The following is a 24,736-nucleotide window of genomic DNA, read 5'->3' on the forward strand; positions in this document are numbered from 1 at the left end:
ACTTCCATTACTCAAAAGAGAAAAACATCAACACATAAAAACGTTTCATATCCAAGACATTTACTGCCTGAATTGATAGTGGTATAAGCAGACAAGGCTTTACACTGAACACTAGCCACCTCCACAAGCAACTCTGAACAGGAATCCAAGCACACACCTTCAACATCAAGCACACATGCAACACACCTGAGCCATTCACATCAAACAAGCATACTGTAAAACGCTCTCATCCACACAGCAAGATCATGTAGTCAAACAATAAAAAAACATTTCGTAAAACAGAGGATTCAAGTCCATTATGACCAAGGATTTGTTTTAACACTATTCAATATTCTCATGTCAAAATCTCAGCCAGATCAAAATCGCACCAGCAAAAGAAAACGAACAATACTGAACTCTGCTAAAAACCTTGCATGAAACGAACAAGCAAAACCACAAAGAAATGATGTGTTCCGACCGAGACTGAACACTGAAGGGATGCACCAGCTACCATCAACTCAGTATCAACCATGTAAGCACTAACAGTTCAATGTTTCAGGATACTGGAAGAAAATGTAAACAAACAAATACACTGCACCATAAATGACAACATATGCATTCATTTTAGAGTATCAAGCCTGGAATGAACTTGCAGCTAAACGCTCTAAATATACCATAATCATGACTGAATTTCAGATTTACAATATTTTGATAAAATAAGTGGGAAAACCAGGATGACGCACCATTACCTATGCAGTAGAAGGCTGTAGTGGTAAAAGAGGTTTGGGGATTGGGGGTGAGGGGGAAGATAACTGACAAAACTCCTGACTGAAGAAAGCAACGGCCTCCAACCCTGTATGAAGAACACCAGTAAAGGAGTAATGCTATGATATGGCCCCAGTCAGTCACCAAATACAGAACCTGAATAAAGTCACGATTTATGCACCAGAGAAAAGTCAGAAGCGCCTGGCAGTGATGGCCGCTATGTTGAATCGCGTGTCTTGCTGACGCGACATGCCGCCTCCGCTCATCATCATGCTGCTGCTCTGGGGAGGTCCGGACGTCATGTAGATGTTGCTGCCAATGTTTGACGGCGCAACACCGGAGTTATGACCTCCGTGTCCCCCATAGCCTGATGTGCTTCCACCCCCACGCTGATGCTGCGAGCCTCCGATGCTGCTGGTTCCCATCCAGCGATCTGTGGTTGCTCCGTCGCTCCAACCCGGCTCCACTTTGCTGTGACTGTCAGCAGGGCCGCCCCACGCCTGGCGACCGCCTCCAGCTTCTGCAACAGAGCATACTGCTTTAGTCTTGAGGCACAACATGAACACAGTTGGGTGTCAATCACAAACTCACTACACTGACCCACTCTAATCACACTATCTTTATTGGTATGAACCACTCTGAAAAAATATATTCTGGTGGCTATAACCGATTCTCATTAATGCATTGCTATTCATACAATATAGGGCTAATGATGATGACTGCCTACAATATTAACCTATCAAGCGACTCCTTACAAAATTAACGGATCAACCAGCGGACTAAGTGCACCCAAAACTAAATTCGTTTCTTTTCTTTGTCCAAGCCTTTTTTTAGTTTAATTAATTTTGATTTATTAAGAGTGTTCATATCATGAACAAAACAATGCAGCCTTTCAAAGCCCCTACATAAATACATGCAGCAATGTGTGAGCATATGCAACGCAAAACTGTCTGAAATCTCGGGCAAGATTGTCACACTTCAACTTACAAAATGTATGTACTGTGGCTGACTGAAGCAATAGTCATTGACAACTTAGATGATAGACTTATGGCAAAACAGATTAATATTTGAAAAGTGGGTGGATGGTTGGTCGCACTGAGTCAACAATTTGCTTCAATTCTATCAAACAATACCAACACCTCAGTTTCAAAGCTGAGCTGTTTAGAGTTGCCGTTCAGCAGTAAAAGTAAATGCAAAGTAATTTACGGGCCCAATAAAAAACCAACAACAAAACACACACAAAAGAACAACCCACACACTCCAAATCCAAAGTAGAAACAAATTTCCAAACGGATGAAAAGAGAGAAACTCTCGTCCGATAGAAAAACAACAACAGACACAGAACAAATTGATGCCTCTCCAGCTCTCGGACAGAAAGAGTATCTAACCAAAACGCCAGAGACAGATATCATCCCGTGTCTGGAAAGCACTCGACACTCTATTGCTACATGTTCCTGCTAAGTCAGTGCAAGGTGCAGTGTTAGTTTTTTCATTGGACTCTTGATCCTCAGATCTACTTTCTTCAGGAACACTGCCACCCAAGAACACCCACTAAGAAGCCTGAATTCCAGCACCCCGCACAGCCACATGCACCCATGGAACTGTTAGTGCAGCAGCTGAGAAAAAGGCCGGTAAGTGCATGCAGACCCCACCACAAAGCAACCCCCCAGGTACGCCACAGCCTGAGGGCACACGTGGAGCAGAAGCAACCTGTGGGAGGCCCTGCCATCTTACCACGCCTTTCCAACACTGGCTGCTGGGTACGCTCTGATTTCCACTCACTTCGGCTGTCACGGCGACCGGGGGAGGTTGGCCGCAGACTGCCGTGTGCGGGGCGACTGCTGCCCGCTCCGTTGCCCGACATGCTGCGATTCTCACGGGTGCTGAAGTCGTCTCGGATTTCTCTGTGACTGCCTCGGTCATCCCGCCTCAGCTCCCTGTCACGACTGCAATAAACAAACATTGTTAACCACAAGAATCAAGTTCTTACCTCCAACACGAGAAACTGACAGAATGATAACCTGCAAAGAAAAACTTACTTGAGTAAACTGCCTCTTGCACACGAAAACTACCGTCTTTCTCTGTATATTTAACATTTCGCAAGCACCATCAAAATGCCTTAAAACAAAATCCCGAAGAGGATGCAGACCGCCATGAAACAAAATCAAACAGAAAGAAAACATTGGATTAACCGCTACACAGATAAGCTGCACCAATACAAATCCGATGCAGCTGCAAGTGGACACTTTACCTGCTTTCAAATCCCCTGTCAGGAACTCTACGGTCTTCTCTGTCCCGGTCTGAGCGATGGAAGTCGTCACGCCTTGGCTCATAGCGGGTGCCGTCTTCTCTACGATTGTACTTTTCTACCTTGCGTTCATAGCCACTGCCCCTGTCAGGATAACGACCAGTATCAGTACTTCTCTCCGGGAAGCTGCACAAAAAAAGCCTCGCTACAAATTGCATGGATATACAGAACTTGTGGTATTTCTCACACTATCCTTGGGATGTAGATTCTTATCACAGACGCTGCTCAGGAACCAGGTTTCTCACAGAACTTTGAGTATGCAGTCCTTGTCAAATACTCAGATGTGAACTGTCATCTTTACACGTTTTTTATGCTTCACAATCAGCTACAACAGACTGCCAGCTATTTTCTTAAATTGTCAATGCTGTCAAGATTATCACCTCACATAAAACTGTTCTCCTTGACCCCTTTTACCTACTATAACCACCTTCTCTCCTTTACGCCAACAAACAAAGCAAATAATGCAACTGTTTAAGTTATCTACTATCACAGGCCTGTATGTATCAAATGCTGTAAAAATCTACTTACACAGTTTTAGTGAAGGCGGGGTCTTTGCGAGGCTGTTTGGCACTGCCACTCCAGAACTGATCAACGTCCATTCTGGCTTTCGGGGGAGGTGCAGGCCTCTTGATGGCCCGCCGCTCTTCTGCCAGCCTGAAAGCAGCCGCACTGTGAAGTCATTCTTATTAGAGCTGGAATAGTCTTGCCCAAGGCCAGGTGGAGGACGTTCTATAGTATTTGTAAAAGTGCTCAAGAAGAAAAGTTGCTTTGATTTTTTGGAAGTAATTAAAAACGTCCTCCGCTAGCCCCTCGGCAGGACTTTTTCACTTGACACCAAAAAGCTCACTTTTGATGCTGCCTCACTTAATACAGTCACCAAAACCTTCATCAAGTGTGAAAAAGCTACCTTGCCAATGCACAAATCAACTCGTGTGTAGCTGTTCATGTATACATGGAGAAAACCAAAAGTTTACAATAGCAGGACTCCTGTCAGGTGGCTTACGGTAGGATGGAGGAGTCACTTGTGATGACTCGTCGAATTACAGGCTATATTACTATGCACGGGGTAACAAGTTATGCATTTACATATTGATTAGATAATTTTCTTGAATTTGCTATAAGCAGCAATTCAATTTCCAGAATCCTGCCTTTCCGGATGTAGTGTTCCATCCATGTGTGGATGTGTTGCACATGCAGTCACAAGTTTAGGCGTGCCAGTGTCTCTTCCTCCCGTAAACATCACCACAATGATCATCATCAATTCAAAGGATCTGACGTAAATGAAACAAGGCTCACCTTTCTTGCTCTCGTCGCAGTTTCTCCTCCTGTAGTCTCTTCATGCGATTGCTTTCCCTGCGTAGTCGCTCCGTTTCCTGCCGTTCAAACTCCAGTTTTTCTCTCTCTAACCTGTAAGCATACCAAAAACTTTGTTCATTCTCTTACTTCAAGCTTGTCAGTCAATGAACGCGTCTGAAGCTGCAAAAATTGCAGCTCTTTGAAAACACATGGGTCAAAGAGTAAAATAAGAGTATCTGTCTGAGCCAATGCAAGGGCATATACAAGCTAAATCAAATAGAATCTGACTTCTCTCTTCCCATCTTAACCGTCCGAATCAAAGTGAAATCAAAACACTATCCACACCCTCTTTTCGACACAGTGCTAAAATACCTAATAGCTGCAGCCAGTTGTTAACTGAACAATACTTAACAGCTGGAAAGAACAAGAAGGGCAAAGCCCATACGACTCACATGCTTGACCTTGACCTTGAACTAAACCTAGCAATGACATCATACACTAAGAACTGCTTTACACATTTTTCCTACCAAAATACATGTCAAGGTCATCCAAGGTCATGCAACACAAAGCTGTTAATTCAAGACATAGGAAGTACAATGGTGCTTATTGGCTCTTTCTACCATGAGATATGGTCACTTTTAGTGGTTCACTACCTTATTTTGGTCACATTTCATAAGGGTCAAAGTGACCTTGACCTTGATCATATGTGACCAAATGTGTCTCAAGATGAAAGCATAACATGTGCCCCACATAATTTTTAAGTTTGAAACAGTTATCTTCCATAGTTCAGGGTCAAGGTCACTTCAAAATATGTATACAATCCAACTTTGAAGAGCTCCTGTGACCTTGACCTTGAAGCAAGGTAAACCAAACTGGTATCAAAAGATGGGGCTTACTTTGCCCTATATATCATATATAGGTGAGGTATTCAATCTCAAAAACTTCAGAGAAAATGTGAAAAATAGCTGTTTTTTAGACAACATTTATGGCCCCTGCGACCTTGACCTTGAAGCAAGGTCAAGATGCTATGTATGTTTTTTGGGGCCTTGAATAGTGTCCAAGAAATATCCAACGTTAATGTTTTCCGGCCGGCCTGAGTACATACTCACTTTTGCTTCGCATGTGAGTCAAAAATGTGAAAAATAGTTGTTTTTTTTAGACATTTATGGCATGCGAGTCAAAAATGTTGACACTTGTAGCCAGCTGTGAGCAGAAAACTAAGGGAAGGTAAGATAGATAAGGTAATGTCTTGTAGTCCTCTGTGGGTACCCTCATGGACATTGGGTTGCTTTCTCCCAGGGGAGTGTGTGTGTTTGTGCATTTTCACAAACCTGAGTTTTTCCCTCTCTCTCTCCAGCTGCATGGCCTCTTCGCGCTGCTTTCTGTGAATGGCTTTCTGTCGCTGTCGCTCTCTCTCCAGCTCTTCCATGCGGAACCTCTCCTCACTGCGTAGCTGCAGCTCTTTCTGACGTAGCCTTTCACGCTCTCGCTCAGCCTGGAACATCAGAAAAAAAGTGTCTTTGAAACTGTTTTTTCATAGATTTTAATTTTAGATCCTATAAAAGTGTGTCTGTTAGGAGGGGGGGGGGGGGGGAGAGAGAGCAGGTGTGCAGGTATCTTCTTGTTCTGGTGTGTGTGTGTTTGTGTGTGTGTTTGTGTGTGTGTAAAGATTAGTTCAGAAGCTAATCTGCTATGTTATTATTCTTTTGGGGGGGCAATAGCAGACATCACAAAAGTTTCTTCCAGATAATGTATACACACAACTAACTTTTCATGACTAACTTTAGTATACAACATGTTTTTTCACTTGAACAAACAGAAAGCTGAAGTGATCAGTTGGATCAGTTAGCTACCAATATTTTTCAATTTCTTGATAATCTCTTACCCTGATTTTTTCGAATGACAAAATGTCTCTTTCCCTCTGCTCCTTTGTTTTCTCAGAGTCCCTGTGTCGACTTCTGTCTCGACTGCCAGGGGAGTGGTGGGACCTGGCGCGGCCGTGAGAACCATGTCTGGAACCTGCAAACCATCCATACATGTCTTCACACCCATACCCTTCACCATGTTCAGCCTTACCAAAACTTCCACAAGCTAAACCAAACATCCATCATAAAGAATCAAACATCCATCATAAAGAATTGTGCAACAACTTTGAAAAGCAACACTCACACTGTGCATCCACAGTCAATATTTTCTGCCCTTCGATCACGATTTTCACAATAACACTGACATTACCATACATTGTTTTACAACACAACCTGTGAAACGTATGAGTGCAAAATTACGCATATTTCAAAATTTTCTGAAAAAAGGTGATTCTAGCCTTCCCTCACAAAGATTGTTCAACTTTAGCACATAGTTAGTTAGTTAGTTAGTTAGCTGTTGCTTTTTGGGTCCAGCGGACCATAAAAGGCCAAATCAGGACCCCACTTTTGCACATAAACAATAACAAACACTGTAATCAACGTGGAACATCTTCAACATACAAAAGCAAAGTTCAAGCGTGCTGTTGTCAAAGTATCATTGACACCAACCAACCTCTGTCATCTTTTCTTGGCGGCCTACTATCACTCTTCTTGTCGCCTTGTTTGTCTTTGGCAAACTTATCGTCTTTCTTGGCGTCTTTACCCCCGTCCTTCTGCTCCTCTTTCTTCACAGACTTTTTATCTGCTTCCTTATCCCCCTCCTTCTTGTCACCTTCACAGAACAGCAAACAGCACATAGCCAACAGTCACTCAAGCACACACAACAGTACACTCAAAGTAGACGTCAACAGTTAACTGATTGCCAACAACAAGAAAAACCATGTCCTTTCTTTTCCCATCTTTTGTCATCAAATATGCTGACATGACGTCAAGACTGCATTACCTCTGTCACAGACACTGCAATGGTACATTACAACAATATGCAGACAATTCAAAGTGCATTATGATCCATCTTCCGCAGATTCAAGCATAGTGTGCATTACATGAAAGCCAATTTTTAGAAATGATAGATGAACTTCCACACAGGAGAATAAACACAAGATAGAAGTAACTTTGCTGACCAATTTCAGTGCCAAACAAGAAACACAAAGAAAATACAGAAGGATGACATAATAGCTTACCTTCTTTGCGAGGAGCGGTGGGTTTTTTGTCGTCCTTTTTGGCTGGTGCAGTCTTGTTGGTGGCAGTGGTTGGGGTCTTGCCAGCAGCCGTCGTTCCCTTGGCAGCTGGCGCTTTTCCCGCCGGAGTGGCCTTGGCCGGTCCTCCAGTCTTAGCCTTGAAAGATGAGAACTGCGTAAACAGGGCGGCAATGAAAGAGATGCTATAGTGCAAGTCATAGCATTCAGTCATGGCAGGTCATTGTCAAAACAGGAAAACGCATAGAGAATGGAATTCCACAAAGAGTGGTTTCCAAAAACATTACAAAGAAAAACAAAAACATTACAATGAAAAACATTACAATGAAAAACTGTCCAAGTTCAAAATGGACACTTTGAGTTGCTGTCAGATGCACAATTTTGTTCTGCATTGTTCTATCAAATGAAAATTCTGTGTAAGTTAGCAAGAAAACTGCAAGCTGAAACAGACAGCAGAAACTATCCCTTGGAAATGTGTTCCACTTGTGATATTTAGTTAGAAACCAAACAGCAAAAAATCATAACAAGAAAAGCAAATGCTTAACCAACTCACCATCGTCATAAGTAATATAAATCAAAACCAAATTATCTGCTGCTCTAGCTCCATAGACATTGAAGTAAATTATAATTTCCTATTTTCTGGCCCAAATTAGACCCCACTGTGATCTTGAAATATGACCAGGATTAACCAGAATTGAGACATATACAGAAGTCATCAAACCCTGGAAGCGTGAAAAGGTCCTAAACTGTTCCCCCAAAAATTATGATTTTCTTGACTCTAACTTGACCTAACTGTGACCTTGAAACTTAAGGCAGATCAACAAGACTTGTGCTAGTTTATTCTATAATGAATTTGTAAAGCGCCTGGAGCCAATTGATGGGACTCGCGCTATAGAAAAGTTATTTATTATTATATGTATAATGGCCAACAAAGCGTGGGAGTATGTGAAGTTTCAAAGCTCTTGCTTCAAAGTTGATAATGATTTTTCCATTTTAGACCTGCACATCACCCTGCTGTGACTTTCAAATGTGACTTAAGTCAACTAAACTTGGGTCATATCAGGAAATTTGAAGCTCTAGCCTCAAAAGCTTGATAGAAATTGATAATATTCCATATTTTGACCGGAACATGACTCCGCTGTAAACTTTCAATATGACGTAGGTCAACCACATTTGTGTCATGTCTGGAGATCATCAAACCCTAGAAATGCAAAAAGTTTCAAATCTCTAGCTTCAATAATATATAACACTTGCTCATTACGAAGCCGAGTCAAAAATGCCTACTTTTGTAGTCGGGTCTAGATTATTAGTTGTAGAGTAAAAGCATTCTTTCAATTATGCCTGAAATGTAATAGCATAAAAAGGGGTTTGAGAAAAAGAGGAGGGACTCAGGCAGAGACGGAGAGAGAGAGACAGAGAATAAATGTGAATAAATGTTAAGGCTGACTTGGAACAAAACTGGATGAACAAGTCATGCAAAATGTGTGACAGATGTCTTGGCATCAGCCATTTCTAAAAGCCATGCATTCTACAACAGGTTTTCATGCAAGCATTTTATTTAGGTAGATTTTTTCCCTTTTTGCTGCATCTTATCTGCCCATCCTCTGATAAACAACACACAGATACTTACCCACCTTGTCAGATCATATTAACCATTTTGCCTTACACCACTATCCTTTTCCTGCATCTTTGCTGACACACTGTCATCTTTAGAGGTACAAAAACATGGTAACTGGTACGAAAACAATTAAACATCAACAAAATATTTCAACTCAATAAAAATGTTTATTTGATTAAAAATGAAAACGACGCCAAAATTAAAACTTCATGCCAACAGCTGAAGAACTTCTTAACAACTTGGAACTCATAACAAACCGCTGCATACTCACCTTATCCGTGATCTACAAAGGAAGGGTTAAAACTACAAGTTACCTGGGGTTAGGACATGACCAGACACCATTGCAACAAGGACAGACATACGTGGAGGGCAGATAGTCGAAGGGTACGCACGTGTACACTCACACAGCAACCTACAGAGCGCCGTGCCACAACATCCACATGCAGCCACCTGAAAGATCAAACGCAACACGTACCCGTTCCACAGAGATCATTTTGCCGTGCAGCTCTGTGCGATGAAGGTGTTGTATGCACTTGGTGGTCTCGTCCGCTGAAGCCATGGTGACAAAACCATAGCAACGCCAGCCAGGACTACGAGCGTTGGTCACCACCTTGGCACCAACCACCTGCAACAAACAAGACATGCAGTAGTTCAGATACTGTCAACAAATAGACCAAGAGCTTTAGCAGCAAAATCATAGCAGAGAACTAATGAAGTAAAAATAACAGCAACCAGAAGAGAAAACGCCAAAAGTAGGTGTGTTTTTAGCACCCCAACTTATTTAGTTCCGTTTCCAAGAACTTTTATCCGTATCCAAAGCAATGTTGTGAGGATGCTTTATTCTGAGGGGTGGGACTCTCTTGTGATGAAAAATGAGGAAATCCCTTTTTTTCTAGGGGGGTTCGGGGGCATGCTCCTCCAGGTTTTTTTTTAATGGTACATTAAAATCTGTGCAATCTGGTGCATTCTGAGACTAAAATTGGATCAGGTAAAAACGACATTATCCTCCATGACCTGTACGAACTCTGAGAAAGCTGTAACGACAGTTCAAGACATAATTCTGCTCACAAAGCACACCTCCTTTGCTGGATTTTACGATCTCCAGGTTGTCTTGAGAATAACTGGACTTCCAGCACTGTTGTGCCGTTTTCGTCTTCTTTGGTGACAGAGCTGGTGTCTCCTCTTCACTATCTGAATCTCGCACTCTTTTTTTCTTTTCCATGTTTCACTTCAATCACAAGTTGCCACACAGACGCTGGACGAACTAAGCCTAAGAACAAAGACTCAATGCTGAGTACACACGCGCTTCCGGTAAATCGGAAAACGTCTTTTCAGCGCAACGGCCAACTAATTGGTCAAAACATCTTCAAACAGAAAAAAAGTACAAACATTTTTTGTTTCAAGTAAAACATCGGAATTTCGGAATTTTAATTAAAAATCCGTAGCACCGTATTCTGCATATAAAAATCGGAGAAATTACGAAGAAACCGTAGATGTGCACAGGTCTGTTAAAGTGTTTTTGGGTTTTGCATTTCTTCTTTGAGCGCTTACCTTGCCATATTTTCCAAAGAGAGACTTGAGATCAGTGGCCCGTGTGGAGGAAGACAGGCCACTCACCCACAGGTTACGGCTGTTCGTCGTCGCTGCTGCAATATCAAACCCACATTAGTTTAACATATCACAAAACATTGACACAAACATGTCAATTAGAATTTTTTGTAAAAACATGCATTCTTCGAAAAAGCGAAAAAGAGTTATTGTCTATGACTCACTAAAGCTGGTGGGTGGGGGAAAGGGATTATAGATAATTATGTGTGATTTATTAACTTCTACTAACTTTTGTTTATCAGCAAAATCAGTTTGGAATGTGTACGATTTTCTGACAAGACCATGGCTCATGCACACTACAGATTCACTTGAGACAAGATATACTCACATTTGTCATCTTTGCCTTTGACTGGTTTTGCAGCTGCCCCACTGCAAGCGGCCAAACATCAAAGATTATTGAACGAAACAGCAAACATATATGACAGCTTTTAGAAATAAAAAGCTTTCCTGCTAGTGAGGTGGCTCAGCACATGATTTGTAATTCCACTGTACCCCTGACCTATATTGTACTGCAACTAGTCTGCAAAATCAACAAACGCCCATTGCCCCCAATGCCCCCCCTCCCAAGCAAATTGAACATATTTCCATGATTGACATGATTGTCTCAATCTTATCAGATGACTACGATCTGAGAACCACAACTACCAAATTATCACAAACACACAGAAGCAAGAACTGAACACTGCATCTTCTTTTCAATACAGAGATATTATGTAAACTTTTACTAGTTTTAGTTTCATTTTTGTAATAAGCTGAATTCCAGCATCACGCGGTTAGTTCAACAAAATGACAAAGCATGACAAACAAAAGCAATTCTCTTCCTTGGCTATCCTTGTTCAATCACATCATAAAAGATGACAATTTCATAATTACTTCATATTTCCCATAGGAACACAACCAGATGAATAAATAGGACAAACACCTCCTCGGATAAAAGGACATGAACATCTTCCGTTTGTTCCTAAGCAAACACACAAGCATCGACATTGTATGGGAATAAGCGTTGAGAATTTATGTTTGTTGTTCTGATTCTTCTCCCGTACCTATGGGGGCAGACATGACGGTTGAATGGACACTTATGGGAATCAGACGTTAAAAGCTTGTCCCTAGAGTGACTGCCGTCACAGCAAGCGTACACCATTCCATGCAGCCTACAGAAAAAGATGGGACTTCAACAGAAATAAAGCCATCTTTTCTGTCATGGATGGGTGGGGTGGTGTTCTCTGTGACAGGTGTTTTGCAAAAGAAACCAGACACACTATACTCACGCACCCAGCATGACTCTACATATGAGGGCAGTAGACAAAAGAAACAAACCTCTTGACTGGCTTCGCATCTTTTTCATCCTTTTTCTCTTCTGGCTTCTTGTCGGCTTTCTGGGTGGAATCCTCCGTCTTTGCTGCCTCCGTAGCCTGCACCTCTGTGGTGGCGGGCGCTGTCGGTTGTTCCACCGCTTTCGTGTCGGCCTCTGTGGTCGTACTGGCGGCAGATTCGACAGGCTGGGTAGTGCTGGCATCTTTGTCAGTAGCCTGCTCCTCACCAGCCGCTCCGGTCTGATCATTGGTGCCCGTCGTCTTTTCCCCCTCCAGCAGGTCAGCATCAATTTCGTTCAACATGGTGTCGTCCACTTGTACATCAAATGAGTCATCACCTGCTTCGAAGAGGGAAGCAGACTTGTCCTGTTTGCCGCCAGCTGCCCCACCAGCGAGTGGGATGGCGGACACATCAGCCGACTTCAAGCCCCCTGACTTGGACGCGTGTGGAGCGGGTTTGGGGGTCGAGGTCACCACCTTCTGTCCTCCAGCGGGTTTGGTGGGGGCCTGCCTGGTACCAGCTGCTGGCTTGGAAGCAGCAGCAGCAGGTTTCGGTGTACCTGCTGCTGGCTTTGAAGAGGGAGTCAGTTTCACTGCTGGTTTGGCTGGAGTCGATGCAGCAGGTTTGGCAGCTGCAGACACAGGTTTCTTAGCAGCCGCGGGTGATGCTCTGCGTGCTGCAGGTCGAGCGGCTGCTGCAGCAGCAGGAGCATTTATTGTTGCTGCAGCAGGGGCAGGAGTTGTTGCTACAGCAAGGGTAGGAGTGGGTGTAGGTTCAACTTTTATAGCCACGTCAGGCTTTGGCTGCTGCTGTTCAACTTTTATAGCCACGTCAGGCTTCGGCTGCTGCTGTTCAATCACAACGTCCTCCTTCACAGCTTCAGTTTTCACCTCAGTTTTCACCACAGCGGGTGGCTCAGCATCAACATGTTCTTCAACCAAACCTTCACCTCCAGTCGTTTCTTGTTCACTGGGTTCAACCTCCACCTCTCCCTCCCCAGCCTCGTCCACCTCCGTAAAGTCCTCCATGTTGACCTGTACGTCTTCGTCATCACCCTCCTCCCCCTCTCCTCCCTCCATCTGGTCTGCTTCCTCCTGGTCTGCCGACGGCTCCTCCCCCTCGTAGCCTTCCTCCTCCTCTTCCTCCATGGCCAACAGGTTCTCTTCATCCACGTCCTCCTCTTCGCCTACCATTGTGTCTTGTGGGGCTACAGAACAGGGACGGTTAGACATTTACCATCTTCCATGTGAATACACACTGTGAAAGACACCTTTCCGCAAGTACTTACCTTTTTGGGGGGTGGGGGGCGAAAAAAGGTGTACGGGGGGAAAATGACAACAACACACAAACCAAAGAACTGACAAAATAATAACACACAAGAGGAGAGAGGTAATGGGTGAGCAGATCTGTAGCCCTTGCAGTTGAAGTGTAGACGGTTGATCAACAAATTGGTGTAGCAGTGCCGATGTGGCAATAGTATTGGTAATGTCCCATGCCGATTGTAGAAGCTGCAGCACAAGTTCCAGGAATTCCCACACTCATAAACAAAGTTGTCTGAAGTTCTGTTTTGTGAGAAGTTCTTGTGAGTGAGGCTAAGTTTCTCCAAATGATGATCACACGAAGGACCTGTTTTACTAATTTCAGCACAAAAGTGGCAGGATGTCAGTCTGTCTAACTGGAACTGGAATTCATCCTAACGATGTTCTCCCTGAAGATATGAATCTCAAGCTCTGATGACAAAGCAGTCTCTAGTTGTTATCAGCAAGTTCAAATTTCAGCATGCAATCAGCCAGGATAACTTTTTCTCCATACATCGCAGTTGATCTGGATTCAGTAAAGTTGAAACATGTCCTCTACAGTTGAAATGGTACAGCAGGTAAAACAGGCCACTTAATGTCTCTAGAAAAGGCACTCAGCACTTCACCGAAACTTTGCTTTGCAACAGCTGTTCAGGATCAAAAACTGCTGTGATGATCTGCTTATTTTTGCTTGATGAGAGTAATCCTAAAGTCCATGGCAATGCTGCTGACAAACAATGTCGAATGGAAAGCTTAATCACCTGAAGATGTCGTTGTGAAGTCCATGTAGCAAGCTGGCAGCATCTGCAACTCCCTTCTTGGCACAAAATTCAGGACGCATCATTCAACAAACAAGTGGAACCTCAATCAACTGGACCTATGATTTCCCCAACCATCTGGCTCCTAGCACACAAAGTCAGGCTTACACTTTCTAAACATTACTCATTCTCAATCAGGCTTTGCTGAATGAACCAAGTTATCTTTGTCTTGTACAATGAAATTAAAAGCAACCATAGAGCACACAAGACTAAGAGGAGAATGAAGTGAAAAACACCCGGAGAGGTTCTCCATAGCTACAATTGTTACCTTCAGCGATCATTTCTGCATCTCCCTGTCCATGCTCCTCCTCCTCTTCCTGCACAGATCAAGGTTACACATCCATGATATTAACATGTTTCACACCCGCCGTGGCACCATTAAATAAGTTTACCAAGACGTTTACTGACAAAAATTCCAATGATGTGTCAAAATACTGGATTGGTTTCGGGATGCACTTGTGAAGAAAAGAAGTGCAAGAATTTTTCTCGTCATATTTTTTCCCACTCGTATTCTAGACAATCATGCGCATAAATCGTATGGGTTCCTAGGTCTGTTCACCATCTAAAGAACAAAGTAATTGTGCTTTTTCTTTATCTTCATCAAACCCTGCAAACTGAGGTTTGTAACAATGCGATGACCTTCACTAAAGTGGTCATAGCATGTTGTTAATACGCATACTTCTAACACAACATTGACAGGAGAAAACCTACACATACTTCTTCGTTCAAGCTAATAACAGCCTCATCGCTGTTGTCAGCATGCATCCCGTTTTCTTCCTGCTCTCCGTTCTCCAGTTCCTCATCCCCCTGCTCATCCTCCATGTCTTCCTCCTCCCCCTGAGACAAGTCTGCAGAACCTGCACAGACATCATCATCCTTTTACAATGTCAAGTTCATCACAAATAGCACAGTTACAATCAAACTGCATTAACAAAAACAGTAAACAAAAATGTTGTCACTGTCCAAATCTGTTCTTTCAGAAAACCACTCTGCCAAATATATGCATAAGATCAAGAAACAGGCCTGAAAGTGGTGAATATTTTACTCGCCATGGCAAGCAAAAACATGTAACTGGCGAGTAGAAATACACATGTCTATCTACTCGCCAAATGCGAGTTAATTAGCTGAAACAATCTTTTTGGTTAGGCTAGTAAAATTCGTCCTCTGGCTAGTACATTTTCAGCAGCACTAGCCTATTGCACCATTCTTACCACCAGTGCTGGATTGATCGTGTAACCTCTGCGAACGCCAAGAAGAAGAAGAACCTTACAACTTTCAGGGCTGAGAAAGTGTGTGTAAATGACCGAAGCTGGAGGTGTCAGAACAACTCCACATATCTTCTGAACATGACATGTTCTTTGTTTTTTTTATCTCCTTATAAATAGCTAAAGTCTTTTTATTATATTTCATTTTACCAATAGTGTACATACTCGAAGACTTAACACTGTATTATCCTAACCCACCAATCTATCTTAAATTTAAATAGACACTTGCACACTTATAAAATGAGATGTTATTTTGAGTGCAAAGTTAAGTTAGATTTTATGTCCATTTTAAAAGTGCATATTAAAGAAATCATTCATAACAATAATAAAACTCACTGTTATCTATGTATAAAACCGAAATATTGCATAAAATAATAGGTACTAGTTACAAACCAGGCTGGAGAAAAAAAACATGAATGCATTTCTGATTTCAACTTTGTGATCATCCACAGATCTTCGCACTGGATACTCAGTTGTGCAAGTACCCATAAAGTTCTACATGTTTTTCTTGCATAACTAAACATTTACATCATCTAAAAGCAAGAGCATGAAGGTAGACTTACGTGGGGACTTCTTACCAACGGGACCTTTCTTCACCAGGCTAGTGTCGGCCACTTCAATGAGATGCGAGTCCGGGTCATGCCCTTCTTCTGTCAGGGCCTGAAGAATAAAGCATCAACTCAAGATTTAAAGCTTATCAAAATCATGCACATTCAAGTAAGATATGACGTCATCAAAGACATTTACAAACAAGAAGAGCAAACGCTCGATCGAGTCACTTTCGCAGTTCTGAATATTATATGAGGCATCAGATGGACAGGAAGAAATTGCTATTCACAACACAATACAGATGTAAATAATTTGATGTAAAGAATAATCCTATAAAGTTTGAATCAAATCCGATGAATAGTTTCAGAGATATGATATTTCAATTTTTTTCCTTCAAGACATACCTGTGACCTTGAAAAAGGTCAAAGGTCACCAAAGCAGACGTCAAAGTGTAGAGGTCACTGGGAGTCACGTTCACATAAAATTTGAGCCCGGTCACTTTTATAGTTTCCGAGAAAAGCCCAACGTTAAGTTGTGTGTTGCCGAACAGAAAAGGGTAGTTATCTCCCTTGTTTTTCTGATAACGTTCGTAAAAGGCTACAGATGTAAATACTTTGATGTAAAGAATAATCCTACAAAGTTTCAATCACATCCGATGAACTTTGTCAAAGATATAAAATGTCTAATTTTTCCTTTGACGCTGACCTGTGACCTTGAAAAAGGTCAAAGGTCAACGAAACCATCGTTAAAGTGTAGAGGTCATTGGAGGTCACGACTAAACAAAATATGAGCCCGATCGCTTTGATAGTTTCCGAGAAAAGTCCAACGTTAAGGTGGTGTCTACGGCCGGCCGGCCGGCCGGCCGGACAGACTAACACTGACCGATTACATAGAGTCACTTTTTCTCAAGTGACTCAAAAAAATGGGAAAAAACGTCTGGAGATACCATACTCAGGATCTCTCATGTCAAGTTTCATGAAGATCGGTCCAGTAGTTTTCTCTGAATCGCTCTACACACACACACCAGACATGGGATTCCGAAAAAGTGATAATTAAGGGAAAAAAAAAGGTGGGGGTCTGGGGGCCGCAGAAGGCCCCCAGTAGGGTCCAGGGGCAACGCCCCTGGTCGAGCTTCTGGGGGCAAAGCCCCCAGAAGCTGAAGGTTTTTAGTGTTTTATACACACAAAAATGGCCCTGAAATGCATATTTCAGCTTAATCATAGCCCCCCCCCCCCCTTTCTCTTCAAGTTCCCATGTTTCTCAAATTAATTTTACGCTAAGACTCAAAATAAGGAGGAGAAAGAGATAGAGAGAGAGAGAGAGAGAGAGAGAGAGAGAGAGAGAGAGAGAGAGAGAGAGAGAGAGGCGGGGATGGGGGGGGGGGGGTGGTGGCGTGTGACGGTGTGGTTTCAATGTTCTTACCTTGTCGGTGCCAAACGACCCCAGTGACTGATTACACGACTGGGTTTTCAGGATAGTCAGGTGCTTGTTGCTTTTCAAGTGGCTTTTGAGGGCAGTCTTTCCATTGGAACCGTAGTTGATAACATTAACATCGTTGCACAAAGTGCACTGAGCTTTTCCCGGCAAGTTGATTTTAGCAAAAGCATCGCCAACTTTCAGTTTCACGTCTTGTGTCTTCTGGCCTTTCTCGTATTTCCAGCTCAATGATACAACTTCATCGAGCCAGTCGAATCTCCAGAGATTTTTCTTGTACTTCTGCTGGTCAATTTCCCGGGATAGAACGGTTTCGTCTCGCTTTAGCTTCCTCATCATTTTGGCAAGTGGCTCAAAGCGATGTAAAAATGGCGCCGAATCATTCTCATACGGTATGCTTATACTGAATCCCCGATAGCTACGTTGAAACGGTGACTGTGGGAGACAAAGACACAGAGCGCGTTCCCATACGGATCGACCAGCAACAGTCTGACCGTTTTATGAACCAACCGTTCAAGAATAGTATGGAATGGAGCGTCGCGATCAGCGGACCGGCCGAAAAACTTGGGTCTATACCTACATATACCCCAAACTTTTCTCAGCGGATTTGCACGAATCTCAAGAATGATCCCTGGAGCCTAAAAATTTACGGAATTCCGTAATTTTACGGAAGAATCCCATGTCTGACACACACACTCACCACACCCTTGTCTTGATTCTCCCCCCCCCCCCCCCTCTACGTTAAAACATTTAGTCAAAACTTGACTAAATGTAAAAAAAAGTATTCCTGTGCTCAGAGTCAGAATGAAAAACTCTATTTGTTTAAGTTTTATATGGGTTCAGACCTGGGAACCCCTGTTTTGCACTTTGAGTATTCTCAAACAAACTTGGTGTATTTTCAAAACAAGAAGGGCAAAGCCCATACGACTCATATGCTTGACCTTGACCTTTACATGACCTTGACCTTCAGCTAAACCTAGCAATGACATCATACACTAAGAACGGCTTTACACATTTTTCCTATGCTTGACCTTGACATGACCTTGACCTTCAGGGTCAAGGTCAAATAACTAAACCTAGCAATGACATCATACACTAACTGCTTTACACATTTTTCCTACCAAAATACATGTGACCTTGACCCAAGGTCAAGGTCATCCAAGGTCATGCAACACAAAGCTGTTAATTCAAGACATAGGAAGTACAATGGTGCTTATTGGCTCTTTCTACCATGAGATAATGGTCACTTTTAGTGGTTCACTACCTTATTTTGGTCACATTTCATAAGGGTCAAAGTGACCTTGACCTTGATCATATGTGACCAAATGTGTCTCATGATGAAAGCATAACATGTGCCCCACATAATTTTTAAGTTTGAAACAGTTATCTTCCATAGTTCAGGGTCAAGGTCACTTCAAAATATGTATACAATCCAACTTTGAAGAGCTCCTGTGACCTTGACCTTGAAGCAAGGTAAACCAAACTGGTATCAAAAGATGGGGCTTACTTTGCCCTATATATCATATATAGGTGAGGCATTCAATCTCAAAAACTTCAGAGAAAATGGGGAAAATGTGAAAAATAGCTGCTTTTTAGACAACATTTATGGCCCCTGCGACCTTGAAGCAAGGTCAAGATGCTATGTATGTTTTTTGGGGCCTTGTCATCATACACCATCTTGCCAAATTTGGTACTGATAGACTGAATAGTGTCCAAGAAATATCCAACGTTAAAGTTTTCCGGCCGGCCGGCCGGCCGGCCGACTCGGGTGAGTACATAGACTCACTTTTGCTTCGCATGTGAGTCAAAAAGCTTATTCCGGGCGGGACTACATGTGCGTGTTGGTTACAAATTGTGTGTGTGTGTGATAATTTTTCTTCAAACTTTCTCACTTTTCTCCTTTGTTTCACTTGTTTATTCTCGGAGCCGATTTCGCCAAATACCGCACTTTCGTTTGCCTGGTTGTTTTGATTGATTGACACGATCCGATTATATTTTTTTCGACAGCGGCTAATATAGTGACGTAATCATGTGCCAAAATACTGGATCGGCTTCAGGATGGGCTTGTGAAGAAAAGTAGTCTAGGAATTTTTCTCGTCGTATTTTTTTCCCACTGACCGTACTGAGCGTATTCTCGACAATCATGCGTACAAACTACGGCGAAATCGTATGGGTTCCCAGGTCTGTGGGTTATTCAAAATTTGAAAATCACTTTGGAATACCTACTAAAAGGTCAACAACAAAATCCAGGAACTTGAAATCACAGTCACAAGTACAGTTCTCAAGTTACTTTTTCAAAAAGAAAGGGAGATGTTTGGAAATGACATGATTAGTGTACATAATCATGTAGGCCTACTCGCGACTAACATTCAAGGGAAGTAACTCTTGATCGAACAGCTACATCCGGGGCAGTCGATGTCCGCCATGTTTTTGACTGTTACCATGTTGTTCTATCCTGAACAAATAAAATGATAGCTTTCAAGTTCAACACATCTTTGGGTTCCATTGTTTAATGCAAGGCTATCCTGAACAGGATAAATGCCAATTCACACTAGACTTATGACTAGATTGCAGCGCAGAAAAATGTCCTGAATTTACAACGCATAAATTGAAGACTACAACAAAATCTTATGTGAAAGACACAAGACAGACAACGATAAAGAAAATGAAAGAAAAAAAGGAAGACTCAGTTACAAACACGCTGGGCCGCTAGTCGATCTGTCACAGACACAAATGTCATTGAGAACTTCAACATGGATGGATATTTTTATGGGCCGGTGTCGACAGATTGCAGAACTTAACGTCAAATTATCTCATGCAAAATCCCAACGTCATTCAGTAGTTTCCTTAGACAAATACCAACGCTGATGCAAAAATCCAGCACTTGTACATGTTCTACTCTAATAGATGCTTGTGCTTTGACTTAGGGGTGCATCAATAAAATGTACACGGAAAAGCGCAAGCTCCATTGTCAAACCGCCATGTTTAGGCGTTTCTTGGAGCGCATGATCAATGTGCATGCACTGATAACCAAATTTTCTAAGAAACTTACCGCTTGGAGTCTGTCTAGCAGAACAGCTTTTACACCAGTTTTGTCCAAATTTCTTTTCTCTAGTTCAGCCTTTAAATCAACAACACGCAAATCTGACAGCTTTTTCTTCTCCATCGTGGACGACATCACGGCGACGATAGAACATAAAATGCCCGGATGTTCACGTGACAGAGTGGTCGAATGGTGTGATACCCACAGAATGAAATATACTGTCTAAAAAGACTATACGAGGTAACATGACTGTTTCTGCGAGGCCTATGAAATACAGTGACATATATTTGGTCAACATTTGCACGAAGAAAAGTCGTTGGTCGTCTACTCATGCGTAATATGCTATTTGAAAAGGAACGGGTATTTCATTTACAGTGAGTTTGAGTGGTAAGCTGTCAGAAACAGTCAACATCAATGGGTCTCGTGACCAACACCCAAGTCCCGTAGTTTAATAATTATTATTTGTAGTAGGGGAGAGTTACTGATATCATACCACTTAAGGACAAACAGCTCTATAACGCAACTATTTTATGCTAGGCACTTCAAATTGTCCATAAACACTCATCTCCTGTGCCTTCAACGTTCCGTATATTCAGCCAATGAAAAAAACGCAAACTTGGTTTCAGTACGGATTTTAAAAAATCATCCAGAGGGGTACGAATTACAAGACCAGTTCTGTAATGCGTACCTGTCAATCACTTATAACGTACTGGGGGTACGATATTCGTGACCTTGTGGTACAATATCAATAACTCTTGAAGCAGCGTTGAAACCCATTCCGTTTGCAATGGCTGCCAGACATTTTTTCATGTCCTCAGTCTGATGTGCAGTTCGAGGGGGAAAGCATTTTTCTGAAACAACTTCAGGCTTCAGACTTCTTAATAAGTACTCCTAAATGGATCATTTGGCAGTTAATAGGAGGTTGTGTTATCCTGCATATCACCAGAAGTCATTGTTATCGTACCACCGGTACGTATATCAAGACTCTGGCTGGTACGATATGCATGACTTCGGTAGGCTGGACAATAAGTAGATCTATTTATTTATTTATCTATTAAGGAGATTTTTATAGCGCATAACTAAAAGCACTATGCTCTTTACAATATCACTAGGAATAAGCACACGCAAACATACTCTGATTAAATAGAACTTAGCCTAACAAGACATACCAAGAGCACTAAACATTTGAGTTCATACAAAAATAGAGAATTAAATTACTAGAATACTGGACAAACGATTAAAATAAGCTTAAGGCCTACACCGACTACAATGGACTATTTCAAATACAAAAATTTAGTTAACTATAAAAGGCAGTGCATAAAACTCCATAATCCTAAGAAGGTCCAACAAATAACTGAAAAACATAAGACTATTTAACTATAATTACTTGGTAAAAGATAATAAACATGGTATACAAAGCTGTAATTTTTAACAACAAATCTAAAAAGATTTTCATGCCATATTGCACAACACATTTTGACACACACCCAACCTCACACAAGTACACATACACACACACACACACACACACGCACACACACACATGTACTCATTTTACGATGTTCTGAAAAATGGTTTAAATTGAAAACGTTGCAATGCATAAAAGATCAATATATACAATCGTGGTTTTCAGAATTAAATGAAAAAGAAACTTGTTTCAATTATAGATTGTTTAAAGATACATTTATAAAGTTAAAAAACAAAAGATTACTGTACTCACCAATATATTTGAAAATTATTTGAACATTTTACCCAATAACCTAGCACTCTCTTTTTTACGTTTTAGAACATTAAATCATAAATTACCAATACAGAAAGGCCGAATGTTAAATATACCACACTAGAGGAATACCCGCTTCGCCGGGTAGCCGGCTTCGCCGGGATGAAATACTTAGAGTCGTACGCCGGCTTTGCTCGGGGATGAATTTCATTATATATTTCAGTGTCATTTTTTTGAAAATGTGAGAAAAAGGTTTTTACCATTGTATTTTCGTAGAAATTCAAATGCAGTCAAATTTAAACATTTATTTGAATTAACAAAGAAACGAAAGTTATTGAATTTAATATATTTTATTAAGAGTATTTTGAAAGAGTTCTGATTATTTGATCACGTGGTTTTTTTTTATTAAAACAAAAACAAACACAGAAACATATATACATTCCTGTAAAAAAAAGTATGATTACAATTATTTTGTTTTAATATGAATTAAGCTTGATTCATTTTCGGTTAATTAGAAGTGTTGTGTCTCATTAATACATATGTCTTTTTTGTCGTGTTTATTGCAATTTTTATTTTATTCATGTAACCCTAGGGGTTTTTGAAATAAATATTGACTTGACTTGACTTGACTTGACTCACACACACACACACACACACACACACACACACACACACACACACACACACACAGATCTAGCTATGCAGATCTAGCCTTCCACATGTAAAGCAAAGGCCAATGTTTTGATCCAAATGCAGCCTACACTGACTCAACAAGGTATTAATGTATAGTCAAGTTAATTTGCTCAGTGGTGTAGTCTTTGCATAGTCACACAAATTTGTCACTACAAAAATAACATCAAAATGCGAAAAAAGTGAATTTTTCTTTCTTGATGGTGGTTTTCTCGCTAGCTGCCATGTTGACATCGGAAGAATGCTTAATCTTTCCTACGGGGTTCTCTCCACACTTCAGCAGGGGCTTCATGCATTCGTCATTTCGCGGGAATGGGGGTGGTACGATATGGATAACAGGTACGCAATCAGTAACTCTCCGTCCCCTATGTCGTGTAGTTTCTTCGTCCACTTTCAAGATCGATAGATCTATGTTCCAGTGAATTTGTCGTTTTTATCTAAAATCATCTGATAAACAAAAGGAAGTAAGCACTCTAAATTGAATGCATACGACCCAGGCTGAGAGTTACTACTAGTATGCCGGAACCAATCTCCTGGCTGCACCTGAGAATAACATTTATGAACAAGCATTGAAATGAACAAGCGACTTTCATGCTCAAAAAAGATGTTCTAAAACGTTCCATAAACTTACCTTTATTGTGTGTTTCAAGTTTAATTTGTATTCCTGTACATGTTTAATGTCAGTCAGTGTCGGTATGCACCTGTGTCTGTGTACCGGCAATGTGTCTACTGATGCCACGGTGGCGCATGCATACCTATACTCACCTTTCATTCGGTTGTCCTAGGGACCATCTGGTCCTTAATATCCACAACGTCTGCGTTTATACACACAGACAGTATCAACCATAGCCAGTACTGAGTAGCGGCAGAAGGGGTCTAAGTCGACTAAAAGTGGGTGCATTCCCTTTAGGTGCACGTCATGTAGGTGTATACAGAGAACACACCGTATACCGTGGTTGCACTAGGCAAATCTGCCCGAAGCGGTTGCACCCGTATTTTTCTGTCCGAAGGGGGACACGCGACGTAAGTTTCTGCACAAAATCACCTGTAATTCCTCACAAATGACACATCATCACAAAACTACCGTTTGTACTTTGGCCTAAGGTGTCATAGCATCATATCATCGATTTGTTTCATTGCTTCAATGTGTTTGTGAACGTTGGCCTTCAAGTATTTACACATTTCAAGCGCATTATGTGCAAATTTTGACTTTCCGCAGTTACGAGGGAAATTCAAGCACATGAGAAAGGCTACACTTGATTGTAATGTGATCTATGGTCATTTCTTGACATCTGGGTCAGATGGTATGATTTAAAGTGGTGCAGGAGCGTCATATTTCATGAATCTGTGAAGACATTTAAAGATTTGTCAGTTGCGCATCTCTGATTCCAAAAACATATAAATATGTTATATTTGGATTAAAAACAAGCTCTGAAAATTAAAAATATAAAAATTATGATTAAAATTAAATTTCCGAAATCGTTTTTAAAAACTATTTCATATTATTCCTTGTCGGTTCCTGATTCCAAAAACATATAGATATGATATGTTTGGATTAAAAACACGCTCAGAAAGTTAAAACGAAGAGAGGTACAGTAAAGCCGGCGTGCTATGAAGCGCAGCGCAACCGCTACCGCGCCAAACAGGCTCGTCACTTTCACTGCCTTTTGCACTAGCGGCGGACTACGTTCAGTTTCATTCTGTGAGTTCCACAGCTTGACTAAATGTAGTAATTTCGCCTTACGCGACTTGTTTTATTTAGCATAATGTAGGCAAAATAGAAAGGAAATGCTTCGGCGGTGCGCAACCGAAACAAAGCTAAAACTTCGGAGATGCGCAACCAGCCACTTCGGAGATGCGCAACCGACAAATCTTTGAATTTCTTCACAGATTCATGAAATATGACGCTC

General features: G+C 41.6%; 1 protein-coding gene across 6 annotated transcripts; it reads right to left on the reverse strand.

Annotated features, from left to right (window-relative positions):
- Positions 1-39: 39 nt before the first annotated feature.
- Positions 40-20,583, reverse strand: LOC138959962 (scaffold attachment factor B2-like). Of its 6 annotated transcripts, none has more exons than XM_070331660.1 (17): positions 20,426-20,583; positions 15,954-16,050; positions 14,843-14,982; positions 14,394-14,442; positions 12,013-13,216; positions 11,024-11,064; positions 10,639-10,733; positions 9,563-9,712; positions 7,455-7,608; positions 6,887-7,045; positions 6,234-6,367; positions 5,680-5,843; positions 4,349-4,459; positions 3,581-3,721; positions 2,996-3,178; positions 2,479-2,690; positions 40-1,264 (listed from the first exon to the last, which is right to left on the reverse strand). In XM_070331660.1, the coding sequence occupies exons 1-17, from the start codon at positions 20,549-20,551 to the stop codon at positions 936-938; spliced, it is 3,489 nt and encodes a 1,162-aa protein (XP_070187761.1). In that variant the 5' UTR covers positions 20,552-20,583; the 3' UTR covers positions 40-935. The 6 variants fall into 6 exon arrangements, with proteins under 6 accessions (XP_070187761.1, XP_070187764.1, XP_070187760.1 ...); XM_070331663.1 differs by having other exon boundaries at positions 2,996-3,136; positions 3,581-3,706; positions 7,455-7,623; XM_070331659.1 differs by having other exon boundaries at positions 3,581-3,706; positions 7,455-7,623.
- Positions 20,584-24,736: the final 4,153 nt, after the last annotated feature.

The sequence above is a fragment of the Littorina saxatilis genome, linkage group LG2, assembly GCF_037325665.1.
Source record: "Littorina saxatilis isolate snail1 linkage group LG2, US_GU_Lsax_2.0, whole genome shotgun sequence".
NCBI classification, from domain to species: domain Eukaryota; kingdom Metazoa; phylum Mollusca; class Gastropoda; order Littorinimorpha; family Littorinidae; genus Littorina; species Littorina saxatilis.

Bases quoted from the DNA above. Each gene is read 5' to 3' on its own strand.
- LOC138959962 (XM_070331658.1), bottom strand. From the start codon at position 20,551: ATGTCGTCCACGATGGAGAAGAAAAAGCTGTCAGATTTGCGTGTTGTT. The intron at 16,051-20,425 runs GTAAGTTTCTTA...TTTATTCTTCAG, and splicing joins TGCTAGACAGACTCCAAGCG to GCCCTGACAGAAGAAGGGCA. The intron at 4,460-5,679 runs GTTTGTGAAAAT...GTATGCTTACAG, and splicing joins AGAGAGAGGGAAAAACTCAG to GTTAGAGAGAGAAAAACTGG.